Here is a 13,468-nt window from a genome sequence, read left to right on the forward strand (position 1 = left end):
TTGACTGAATTATGCAATAAATTGCTGAGAGTCATCAAAGTTCCAGTATTAATTTCTTATACTACTTGATGACTGATTTCAAGCCTAAGCTCATAATCATATCATCCAATAAGCTATGCAATAACAGACATTATGACAGCCACATGAATGTTCATTGTAGTTAAACACACCTATAGTATAAAGCAGAATGGAGTTGACCTTCACTCGCAGAAGTTGAAGTTCAGCCCTGTACTGCTTTATACTAAAGATGTGTCTAACTACAGTGAACATTGCTGTAGATGTTGACATATGTTACTGCATATATGATCTGATAGCTTAGGCTCAAAACTAGTCACCAAGTAATAAAGGAGATTAATACTGCAACTTTAATGGCTCTCTGCAATTTATCGCATAATTTTGTTAGCTAGAATTGTTGCCGATGTCATGCCTTCCAGAATGCTGGAAATTAGTAAATCATTTAAATATCTTTTGACATAAAGTAATTCTTTATAGATGTACAGTCACTGTCTTAAACATTATAAAATATGTAGGGGTAACATGAATGCAGATGGCTGATGACTGTAGTGGATAGAGAAATGTAGAGGAGGCTATTATCCAGAAATGGATGTCAAATGGTTGATGATGTTTGTTGATGATGAAAATATATAAAATTGGATGTCTATGATTTGTTCCACATCCTCTAGGATAACCTCTCTAAGGATGTGTGGAATAAACATTAAATATAAGAATTTTAATTCTTTTATAAAATATTTAATCTGTATCAATACTTTGATGTGATCCATATCAGAATGAATCTCCTCATTTGGAGTTTCTGAAATCTAATCTAATCTGAGCTGTTTCTTAAGCTCACAGAGGATTCTTGTTTCTGGGATGAGAGTTTCCAGGAATTTAATTTCCTTTGTGATTAAATCTCACACATGATTATGTTTGTTAACAAATACACCATTTAAATAGAAAATTTAAAAAGTCACACATTCATTTCACTGTTTTATCTACATTTAAGTATATTGAATGCATCTAATGATGTTGGAAACATTCAGTTCAGATTTTCTGGCATTAAGTTCATATAAAATTTATGTAAAGTTACATCTGTTTCAGAAATGGCTTGATGTTATTTATATTATTTTATGTTCATGACAAAATTTTGACCCTATGTTTCAATTTTTATTGTCATTTTCAGATGTTTGTCACAGTTCTCAGCCGTGCTCAAGGGATAACCTCAGCAGCATTATTAGCCAGACCTCGTAGCACACTACAGCTGCTTGTAGAAAATCAGGGAAGAATCAATTATGGGTCAGAAATGAAAGATTTTAAGGTATTTATTAGGACTTAACATTCAGTTTTAGATGAAATTTTAGTAGGAGAAAATGATATTTGAGAAACTAAAGTCTACTAAGTAAAAGTTTTCGATCACCTGTCTGTAATGGTATACATTGTTTGAGTCTGTATGAATCTGTCCCTTACTTTTCACTAAAGTGTTAATTTCATTAGTGGGTTTGAATTCTTTTTAAAGCCTAACTGCCACTTCAAGAATGGTCATCATAGAATGAGATATGGGAAATCAGCACATGCCTGCAAAAACAACTAAAGTAATTTTTTGCTGGGCACTTTCAGAGCTTAAAATCCAAATATGGCTAGTGTAATACTGTAGTAATGTCATCCTTTGAGAACACCAGTGACAAAATATAATGTCATCCTTTGAGAACACCAGTGACAAAATAGAGCATTAGTTCTGATTCATTAGAAATTTTTAAATGCAATCAAAGATTCAACTAACCAGCTTGCAGCAGTAAGTCTGTGATTCCATATTTTGCACAATGAAATTGAGTATTCAGATGGAAGAAATCACTGAGCTTCCATAGCTACTAGAAATGTTATTCATTATTGACCAACAGTCGCATTGGAGATTTTAAATATATTTTACGTTTAAAAATTATATAGCCAAGATTCTATTTATTTACTTGTTGCACTAATGAAATGTAAAACAGGCTGGAAACTTTTGAGTAAATTAAAACAGAAAGTCATTCTGGACAGTGTTCAATATATATTTTTATTTGAAAATGAAACTTCCATATTATTTTAGAATGAGCATCATAGTGAATAGGTTTTGTATTTGCAGTTAGTATATAAAAATGACCATACATTCACTGGAACCACATTGTTGTGCTTAAATAATATTTAACCCACTGAATTGAGCAGTTTGAAATCAATAGCACAGGTTCTATTTCTTATTGTAATGCAGTACTCTAGAAATTTTAGCATGCAGTAATTAAAACCACATTAAGTCAGTGACATTTGTATTATAAATTACTGAAATGTGCTGATGCCTAATTTGATGTGCATTCACTTGGAAGGTATAAAGGTTACAGTTTCATGTGATGTTGATGTCATGGTAATTGGAGATGGTAACTCAATTGAAGGAAGAAACTATCCTGTCATTCACCTGAATCAATGGAGATAGTCACAAGATACTGAAATTCAGATGGTTGCATACAGATTTGAAGTCCATGTCTACTGAGTGTAGATCGAGTGTTGTAATTACTGCAACACTTCAATGGGTAATTTACCTGTTGATGTAAACTTTTGTAGTAAGCAAGGTGTATTACAAAATACCTTGGAATATTTAGTTAGTGACTTAAAATATGACAACAGCTAATAATGATTATCAGCTAAATACATAATCCTTTAAATGAGTTTTTAAAATGATTGAAAGACAGATTGCAATTTTTTCTGTTAGTGGCTTCACAGTGATGATAACAACAACTTGGTAAAAAAAAGTCACTAAAAATAATGATGACCAAAGTTCTTCTACACTGAGGGGCCAAAAGTGATGGAATAGTGCAGGTGGTGGTAGTATCACATACACAAGGTATAAAAGGGCAGTGCATTGGCAGATGGCAGAGCTATTACTTGAACTCACGTGATTCATGTGAAAAAGTGTTCGAAGTGATTATGCCCACATGACAGGAATTAAGAGACTTTGAACAGGGAATGGTGGTTGGAGCTAGATGCATGGGACGTTCCATACGGAAATCATTACTGAATTCAATATTCCAAGATTTACAGTGTTAAGAGTGTGCAGAGAATGCCAAATTTCAGGCAATACCTCTCACCATATACAATGCAGTGACCAATGTCATTCACTTAATGACTGAGAGCAGTGGTGTTTACATAGAATTTTCAGTACTAACAGACAAGCAACACTGAGTGAAATAACCACAGAAATCAGTATTGGATATACAATAAACATATCTGTTGAGACAGTGTGGTGAAATTTGGCATTAATGGGCTATGACAACAGACCGACGTGAGTGCCTTTGCCAACAGCATGACATCACCTACAGCATCTCTCCTGGGCTCATGACCATATCAGCTGGACCCTAGACCACTGGAAAACTGTGGCCTGGTCAGATGAGTCCTGATTTCAGTTAGTAAGAGCTGATGATATGGTTCGACTGTGGTGCAGACCCCATGAAGCCATGGACCCAAGTTGCCAACAAAACACTGTGCAAGCTGTTAATGGTTCCATAATGGTGTGGGCTGTGTTTTCATGGAACAAACTGGGTCCTCTGATCCAGCTGAACTGAGCATTGACCACCTGAAGCCATTCATGGGTTTCATGTTTCCAGACAATGATTGAATTTTTGTGGGTGATAGTGCACCATGTCACAGGGCAACAATTGTCACGACTGGTTTAAAGAACATTCTGGATAATTCAAGTGAATGATTTGGTCAACTAGATCACATGAGTCCCATGGAACATTTATGGGACATTATCAAGAGGTTAGTTCATGTACAAAATCCTGCACTAGCGAGAGTAATAGAAGGTAGATTTCAGACTACCTAACAGATCAAAATGAAAATTTATGTTCCGACACTGACAACGTTGAGTGTTTATGGAAAACGTTCAAGGCAATCATAAAATACGTTTTAGACAGGTACGTGGCGAGTAAAACTGTGAGGGATGGGAAAAACCCACCATGGTTCTATAACAAAGTTAGGAAACTACTGCAAAAGCAAAGAGAGCTTCACTCCAAGTTTAAATGCAGCCAAAACCTCTCATACAAACAGAAGCTAAACAATGTCAAAGTTAGTGTAAGGAGGGCTATGCGTGAAGCGTTCAGTGAATTCGAAAGTAAAATTCTATGTACCGATTTGACAGAAAATCCTAGGAAGTTCTGGTCTTACGTTAAATCAGTAAGTGGCTCAAAACAGCATATCCAGACACTCCGGGATGATGAAGGCATTGAAACAGAGGATGACACGTGTAAAGCTGAAATACTAAACACCTTTTTCCAAAGCAGTTTCACAGAGGAAGATCGCACTGCAGTTCCTTCTGTAAATCCTTGCACAAATGAAAAAATGGCTGACATCGAAATAAGTGTCCAAGGAATAGAAAAGCAACTGGAATCACTCAACAGAGGAAAGTCCACTGGACCTGATGGGATACCAATTCAATTCTACACAGAGTACGCGAAAGAACGTGCCCCCCTTCTAACAGCCGTGTACCGCAAGTCTCTAGAGGAACGGAAGGTTCCAAATGATTGGAAAAGAGCACAGGTAGTCCCAGTCTCCAAGAAGGGCCATCGAGCAGATGCGCAAAACTATAGACCTATATCTCTGACATCGATCTGTTGCAGAATTTTAGAACATGTTTTTTGCTCGAGTATCATGTCGTTTTTGGAAACCCAGAATCTACTCTGTAGGAATCAACATGGATTCCAGAAACAGTGATGGTGTGAGACCCAACTTGATTTATTTGTTAATGAGACCCAAAAAATATTAGATACAGGCTCCCAGGTAGATGCTATTTTCCTTGACTTCCGGAAGGCGTTCGATACAGTTCCGCACTGTCGCCTGATAAACAAAGTAAGAGCCTACAGAATATCAGACCAGCCATGTGGCTGGATTGAAAAGTTTTTAGCAAACAGAACACAGCATGTTGTTATCAATGGAGAGACATCTACAGACATTAAAGTAACCTCTGGCATGCCACATGGGAGTGTTATGGGACCATTGCTTTTTGCAATATATATAAATGACCTAGTAGATAGTGTCGGAAGTTCCACGTGGCTTTTCGCAGATGGTGCTGTAGTATACAGAGAAGTTGCAGTATTAGAAAATTGTAGTGAAATGCAGGAAGATCTGCAGCGGATAGGCACTTGGTGCAGGGAGTGGCAACTGACCCTTAACATAGACAAATGTAATGTACTGTGAATACATAGGAAGAAGGATCCTTTATTGTATGATTATATGATAGCGGAACAAACACTGGTAGCAGTTACTTGTGTAAAATATCTGGGAGTATGCGTGTGGAACGATTTGAAGTGGAATGATCATATAAAATTAATTGTTGGTAAGGCGGGTACCAGGTTGAGATTCATTGGGAGAGTGCTTAGAAAATGTAGTCCATCAACAAAGGAGGTGGCTTACAAAACACTCATTCGACCTATACTTGAGTATTGCTCATCAGTGTGGGATCCATACCATATCGGGTTGACGGAGGAGATAGAGAAGATCCAAAGAAGAGTGGCGCATTTCATTACAGGGTTATTTGGTAACCGTGATAGCGTTACGGAGATGTTTAGCAAACTCAAGTGGCAGACTGAAAGAGAGGCGCTCTGCATCGCGGTGTAGCTTGCTCACCAGGTTTCGAGAGGGTGCGTTTCTGGATGAGGTATCAAATATATTGCTTCCCCCTACTTATACCTCCTGAGGAGATCATGAATGTAAAATTAGAGAGATTCGAGCGCGCACGGAGGCTTTCAGACAGTCGTTCTTCCCGCGAACCATACGCAAATGAAACGGAAGAGGGAGGTAATGACAGTGGCACGTAAAGTGCCCTCCACCACACACCGTTGGGTGGCTTGCGGAGTATAAATGTAGATGTAGATGTACTTTCACAACTATGGATGGCTGTCAAGACAGCATGGCTCAATATTCCTGGAGGGGACTTACAACAACTTGTTGAGGCCACGCCACATTGAGATGCTGCACTGTGCCAGGCAAAAGAAGTTCTGACACAATATTAGCAGGTAACCCATGACCTCTGTCACCTCAGTGTATTTAATACACTCACATTTCAGTTTCAGTTTTAATTTATTGCTCGTAACATATAATATTGCATGTCTGAGCATTATCAACCAAGTATAAAGTTTTTACAATTAAAATTTTTTTAGTTTACATTATTTCTTATGACATTATAATTCATGATAAATTCAAGTTATAAGGGCATTTTTGGACAAGCCTCTGCTTGACTTGCTTTTTAGAAGTATTCCCTGTCAATATATTAACTTCTTTTGGTAACAAGTTATTAAAAAGAGCTCCTTTGACATGGGGCTTTTCGCTGTTAAAGTTAACCTTCTGTTAACCATAGTAAAGTACTTTCTAAGCCACACTTTGTTCCATAGTTGAGAATATCCGTGTTTCTTTTTGTGTCTTCTTTCACTAACATTGTAGTTTCTAGTATATTCATGGCATAAGCTATGAGAATATTGTGTCTAATGAATAGGGGTTTGCAAGAAACTCTCGGTTTTACTTTTGCTATGATGCACAAGGCTCACTTCTGCAGCATTAAAACCCTTTTCATATTAGTTTGACATTTCCTATCCCACAGCACTATTCCATAAGGCAAGAAAGGGTACACTAATCCATAATATACAGTCCTTCAGGTTTCAGAATTAAAATATCATTTCAAATTCTGCATAAGACATGTCCATAGAAAAATTTTGATTGGCCCATGACAAAGATTCCCCCTTCCAAAATTTTTTTAACAAACTTAATTTTGACACTTTCACTCATATTGGGCAAAAAATTGTCTCTACAACTCTGCAGAAAGTCAACAGGATGCAAACTACACTCATCAGAAAAGTTTTTAACTGGAATATTGGATAATAATGTAGATGTGTTAATAGAAAAATTTTTGCTAGCTAAATCATTGCTAAATATTTCAAACTTCTGGTTTAACTCTGATACTGTACTTTTTAATTCACTAACGTCTGTCTTAGTTTCAATCTCGTGGAGTTTTACTGTGTTACTGACTGTTTCCACTTTATCATTCACAACATTTAGTTTTGAATCTACTCTACTTTCAAGATCTACTGCCATAGCTTTTACATTTACACAAACTGTACCTATTTGACTATTAACATTAACAAAACACTTTGCATTTTTCTCTCTGTCTGTGACCAGTTCATTTTTTACAGACTGAATTTTGTTACTCGGTCTAGATTTTACTTCTCCCACTTTAGATTCTACCACCAAAATCTTTTTTTCTGCCTTGCTAAGTTTCTCGTCTATCTTTGATATATCGTTGAGAAGTTTATTACCCCAAAGTAAGACATTATCAAATTTTTTGTTCATAGCTCCCTCTAGACGCGACACTTTCTGTTTTATAACCCAAAAACTGTCCGTGACCATCTGATTCATGCTTTGCAATTGTTCTTCATTAGCTTGTAAGCGAGCTGCAACAGTCTGATTTAAAGCTAACGATTGTTCCATCATTTGTAACAGTGATTTAATGTCCGACGCCTCATGTTCTGATGAATTAAGACTCTGATCCGCTTCTTTGACTGACTCATCTTCCATTTTTATCGGCTACGTCCCCAAAGACTAACAAATTTTCACAATCCTGCTCGGATTCAGCACCACTTTCCTCTTTCACAATGATCATTTTCATGAAATTTCACACACAAAATAATAAAAGGAATAAACAGCACTACACAAATGTACTTATCTTTTCAGTCTGGGTCCTCACTCGTGTGGTCAGTCCATTTTACTGTTTCGTTCCATCTCCCTTGACTTCTATGTATAGCACTTCTTCGTACCATGTGGTCATTAGACTTCTGCAAAACAGATTTTGTCAATCCAGTACATATAAATGTGTTAATCCCGGACGAGCCCCCAGTTGTCACGAACCCACTCTACTGTGCAGGAAAAGTTATCTCCTTAAGGACACCGTTACGGTGTGGCTAATGGCTATATAGTATTATAGTAGAGCTGGCCATGATGTCTCCTTTGTTGATGCTGCTGAGTCTGCGTTGTCCATGTGGCTTCTCGTTGTCTAGGCGATGATTCCTTTGCTGCTCTGGGTCCAAGAAAAGGTGCGGGTTTTTTAATTATTACTGGACTATCGAAAAATGATGCAGTATTCCATGGTTTCTTTGTATCAAAAACACATTTATTGCCAAAACTATATACACAACTACACTCAACCGCAGCCAACACTCAAGTGGACGAAAACCTGTTGTAGACCAAAGATCACAGTCATAAGCTACAAAGAACGTACAATTCCAATATCGATTATTGATCGCAACACCTAACTTAGTATTATCTTAAGCAAAAGCTTTTTTAACATGACTTTAGTGTATAATATAACAAAATGATGTCTATTTGTCAGTTCCATTACATGCTGCTGACATGGTACTTCAACCTCTCCTGATACCATGCTGGAAATCACTTAGTATGTCAGCACTGTTGTAATGTGCCAGGATTTATTAAAATATTATTTTCTCTATCAGTTTGCTGAAAGTGAGATTAGGACAATGGCTCTGTAGTTCTGTACATGCTTTATTTCCCCCTTTTTGTGTATTGGTTTAACTGCAGCCAGTTTCAACTTGTGACAGAACTCACCATTTTCTAGAACACAGTTTATTAGATGAACTAGTGGTTTCATTAGTTCATGTTTGCATTTCTGCAATAGATATGGAGAAATTTCATCTAATCTTGCTGATTTTTTTGTTTCTGAGTCTATCAATAAGCTGGAGAATGTCATATGTGCTTCCTACAGGTAGTGTACTGCCATTCTGTTTGTTACTGGACTCCAATGTGTCTTGTATATCCTGTTTCATAGAGACATCATTTTCAATACTATTTATGAAGTAATTATTAAAAATATTTATGACTAGAAGGGGATCAGCAAAATCATTATTATTCACAGTTAATTGTACATTATTAATTTTAGTTTCTGTTTCAGTGTTTCTGATTTTATTTACAACTGACCACCAAGTCTTTGAAACATCATCTGAACCTCATATCTGCTTTTAATCTCCTAACTTCTTCGTGGTACTTATATTTGTACTGCTTGTACAGTTCTGTGTGTAACTCTGAGTTAGTCAGTCTGTGTAAGCTATGCATGTTTTCCATTTTTTCTTTCAGATCTTTTGTTTTAAAATCTAATGGCACAGATTTTGATTTTAAATGTTGATTTTTCTGGATACTCACATTTTTAAATGGCATGGCTCTATTTAAGTTCTCAGTCAGAATTTCTGTGAACATGCTTCATTTATTGTTGACCCCTTATGGTAGTACTTACTAATTCCCATGATTCCTAGCTTACACTGTGTCTTAGTATAGCGGCCGCAGCTTGTGGCCTTGCAGTCATGTTCTCACTTCCCGAGCATGGGGTTCCAGGTTTGATTTCCGCTGGGGTCAGGGATTTTCACCTGCCTCGAGATGACTGGGTATTTCTGTTGTCCTCATCATTTCATCATCATTCATGTAAGTGGCGAGATTGGGCTGCGCAAAGGTTGGGAATTTGTATGGGCATTGATAACTGTGCAGCTGAGTGCCCCACATACCAAATGTCATTATCATCATCTTAGTATAGCACATAGTATTGGGCTGTGCTTATACATTTTTCTTGGTTTGAATTTGGTATTACATTTTAACACTAGTGTTTGACCTAGAGGTGACCATTTATGATGGCTGTTGGGGTGATTTGGTCATAATTTGTGGTAACATGACCAATTGAACTACTATGTGTGTTAGCTATTCTGGTGGGTAATAGTCCAAGAATATCTTTAGCCCCATAAGATGGGATACAATCTGTAAAACGTTTGCTTTCCTGACCATCAAGTAAAGTGTTGATGTTCAGATCTCCCAGTATGACAAGATTTACACTTCTACAACCTGACATTAATTTACTTAAAATTCTGGTAAGTGATTTCAGAAAAGCATCAAACTTTCTACAGGGGGTCTATATACACCTATGATACGGAAAGGAACAGTGCACAGTGTGAGTTTAAGAATTCCAATTTCGAAGTCTTTGTCAACACGGAAATTGTTTCGCCGTAGCATTTTTTCTGTGGTTGTTATGAACTTACATTTTCTTGGATACATGGCAACATCACCACCTTTATTATGTGTTCTACAGTAGAATATAGCTACGATGTAGCCTTCTAATTTGCAATATTGAATGTTGCCCACTGTTTGCTGGTGTTTTGTAACTATTACTACATGTGGAGATAGTCCTGTGATAAATGATTAAAAAGCATTTATTTTGTTTACTAAGCCCTGTACATTATAAAGTAAAAGTGATAAATTATCCTCATGTGGACTGAAATCTGTTTGAGGCACATATGAAAAACATATACTTGCATCTGGTGTTGCACTGGTGGAAAGTTTTATTGTCCTAATAAAACATTGCTCTTGTCCTGCCGATGTATTGTCTAAGTAACCTGGTATTTCATGGTTAACTCTCGTGCAAATTTATTATTTTTGTCCTTAAGAGGTATGGCCTCTGCAATTCAATTTGCTTTGTACTACTTCTCGGATGTGTAGGTACATTATAACTAAGTCCTTCCCTAGTCTGTTGACATGTAAACCCCGGGATGTGTTGTATCTCCTCCCTACACAGCTTATGTCCACAAATGTAACATTTTTGAATCTCATGGATATATTTAGGATCTGTTTATTTGCACTTTGCACTTCTTTATTTACACACAACCAGACTGGCAAGTCATGTCAATGTGGAACAGTGAACATGATAACGTTTGAGCTTCTCAGGTCATGTAGCTTTTGTTTGAGTGAGATCACTAGATCTTTTATTTCATTTCTTACTACATCATTTGTTCCTGCTAAGTACACAAAAAAGTCATTATTTGTTGTTGCTGTTTTCATGTAATGGTTCATGGAAATCACTGCTTGAAATGTTGCACCTTATTTCACTGTTAGTTATTTTGTGATTGCTTCTAGACTGAAATTCGGCTGCTATGTCCCATCCTTGACTATCTGCAAATAGAGTTATTTGACATGTTTTTGCTGGTTTATGATAACTCTTTTTAGGCCTGCATGGTGGCACTGGCCCCCTTTTTTTGTGCATAGTAGTCAATAATTCATCTTGAGAAACACTCGATTATTATTCACTGTTGGTGATTACAGTCAAGTATGATTTTTTTTCTTTCTTTTTTTTCCCCTCTGTGGTTCAAAGTTACTCTCTCATTCTTTGTTTCTGATCTCATTTTTCTTCCAATGTGGTTCAACACAGCACTTTGAGATATTGTAGTCTACAATTAAAAGCACTTTAAAAGGGTTTTCATGCACCAAGATTGTGTCACTGGTACATTTACCATCTACACTATTTTGCAGTTCTTACATGCTGTTTTTGAAGTGACTTTTGTCCACTTTTGGCTAGCAAGTGCAATTTATAACTTGCAGACCTTGTTGAGTATTTGGCTCACTTCGTCCAAGCTAAAAATTTGAGATATCCACTTTCAGAGTACTGATTATAAACTGTAAGCTTGACACATGTTCCTTTAACTTTGTGATTTCACCTTTACAATTTATACACGCTTTTGTTTTATTGGCAAAATTAACTCTTTTCTGTGGATTGTACATTTTTCTGTGTTGAATGTACAGGGTGTATGTAAAGTCTGGGGACACTTTCAATTATTCATTGCACAAGAACTCAACATTGTATAGATGTCATACATATTACATTTTGAAGAGAAACTCTGAAAGTTTTTTTTATAGACATTTGATATGCGAACCTTGAGTGACCCAGAAGATGTCAATATGGTAATCAAATACGCTCCATATTCACTGCACTCACACTTGGACATCTGCTTCTCTTTGCTGGGCACAAGCAACCCGTTGTAATGAATTTGTTGTGCCAGTGGTAAATGGCCTTCCTTGTTGGTGGCTTCTTACTTTACTTGGTTCTAAACATCAGCTGAACAGCTGCAGCACACTTGCTTTTGTCGAAATCCAACACACAGAAAGCTCGATCTGCACTTGAACTCGCCATGTTTGCGACTAGCGCTGGACTTTATGTACACCCTGTATATGTCTCTGCGACAAAAATTCAACTAGGTCTCACCAGTCCAGTGGGGGAAACATATGGGATGGGGTGTGCATGGGCTCACTGTCCCTCCCCCCCCCCCCTCCTCTCCCCCTCTCCCCCTATTTTGGGTCCGCTCGCATTGGGTCCTGTCGCATTGCCACCACCACCAGTCAGCCCGCACGCTATTTTTTCGTTTCTTTCATCAGTCAGCTTGACTGAATCGAGTTACTGAGTAGTTGTACTTTCCTATATAGATTTCACATTCATGTCACCATACTTTATATGTTTCTGTCTGGCACTTAGATAGCTAACACGTACCTACAAGAAAAGTTGTGCCCACTCTAGTGATCTCGATACGTTATAATATCTGGCATTTGCTTGAGAAAAGTCAAGAAAATTCTTCTGTTTCCATGTGCAGAGAACCTTCAATACACAGCATTATAAATAGGGACTATTCACCAAATAGGAAGCTAGTTTACATTCAGAAGCAGAAATATTAAGGCTGAAGAATGAATAAGTAAAAAGTCCTAGTTGTAGCAAGTACAAGTGTGAAGATTAGTCAAGAGAGAGAGTGATCAGTTGTTTTTGAAGTATTAATAATAGTAATTCATAGTAACTTCTCAGTGAAAGTATCATTACAAGACTCATAACAATCTTTTTACTAATAACGTATCAATAGCTTCCCATACCTTACTTGTAATATGGGTTAGGTATGGGGAACTATTGACGTGTATATCTCCAGTAATAGTGAGTTTTGAGAAGATTCCTAAAAATGCATTGTTACTATAGAGGCCATCTATTGAATGTGCTACAAAGGAATGAACTGCCAGATGATGTCATCATTCGAAACTCACCCTTATATTGTACATTGTAAGGTACATATTGGCTTGTCGCTTTCACAGTAGGTGTTTGTTCACACTCCATAAAAGTCTGGAAGTGAACATTCTGGCAGCAAATGTCCTTGAAACAACCAAGTGACATATATAAGGAAAGCAGAATCGCTGCCAGGTAGTCAGTTTGAAAGTTACAATCGTTGCAATAACTTGGAAGTGATAAAAAGTTAATCACTGCGATTATTGGCTGTTACCACGGACTTCAGTCAGTGTTGTGCTTAGTGATATTAGAAGTATGCGGAGTGTGCCCCTGTGTGTTTTACTGCTAAGTGTACTAGTGTTATATTTTTCAGCTTGAATAAAGTGTTTATTTGAGAATAATTGGCATCTAATTTACCTACATCATAACAATATAATAAAATGGATCATTATGTAATAAGAAAAAGAAAAGTAGAAACATCTGAAGATTCTGGTCACCATTTAGCCACAAAAACATCAACAGATGTATAGGCAGAGCCCAGCAGTTCCTCAAAACTTTCACAACAAAGTTCATCGACTGATTCCCTTAATCCCA

General features: G+C 37.1%; 1 protein-coding gene across 1 annotated transcript in view; it reads left to right on the forward strand.

Annotated features, from left to right (window-relative positions):
• LOC126470385 (beta-galactosidase-like) overlaps window positions 1-13,468 on the forward strand; it is a 305,106-nt gene that overhangs the window by 241,941 nt on the left and 49,697 nt on the right. Inside the window, exon 10 of the mRNA XM_050098215.1 lies at window positions 1,181-1,315. Within this exon, the coding sequence (XP_049954172.1) occupies window positions 1,181-1,315 (135 nt within the window). The remainder of the gene's footprint in view (window positions 1-1,180; window positions 1,316-13,468) is intronic.

The sequence above is a fragment of the Schistocerca serialis genome, chromosome 3, assembly GCF_023864345.2.
Source record: "Schistocerca serialis cubense isolate TAMUIC-IGC-003099 chromosome 3, iqSchSeri2.2, whole genome shotgun sequence".
Lineage (NCBI taxonomy): Eukaryota > Metazoa > Arthropoda > Insecta > Orthoptera > Acrididae > Schistocerca > Schistocerca serialis.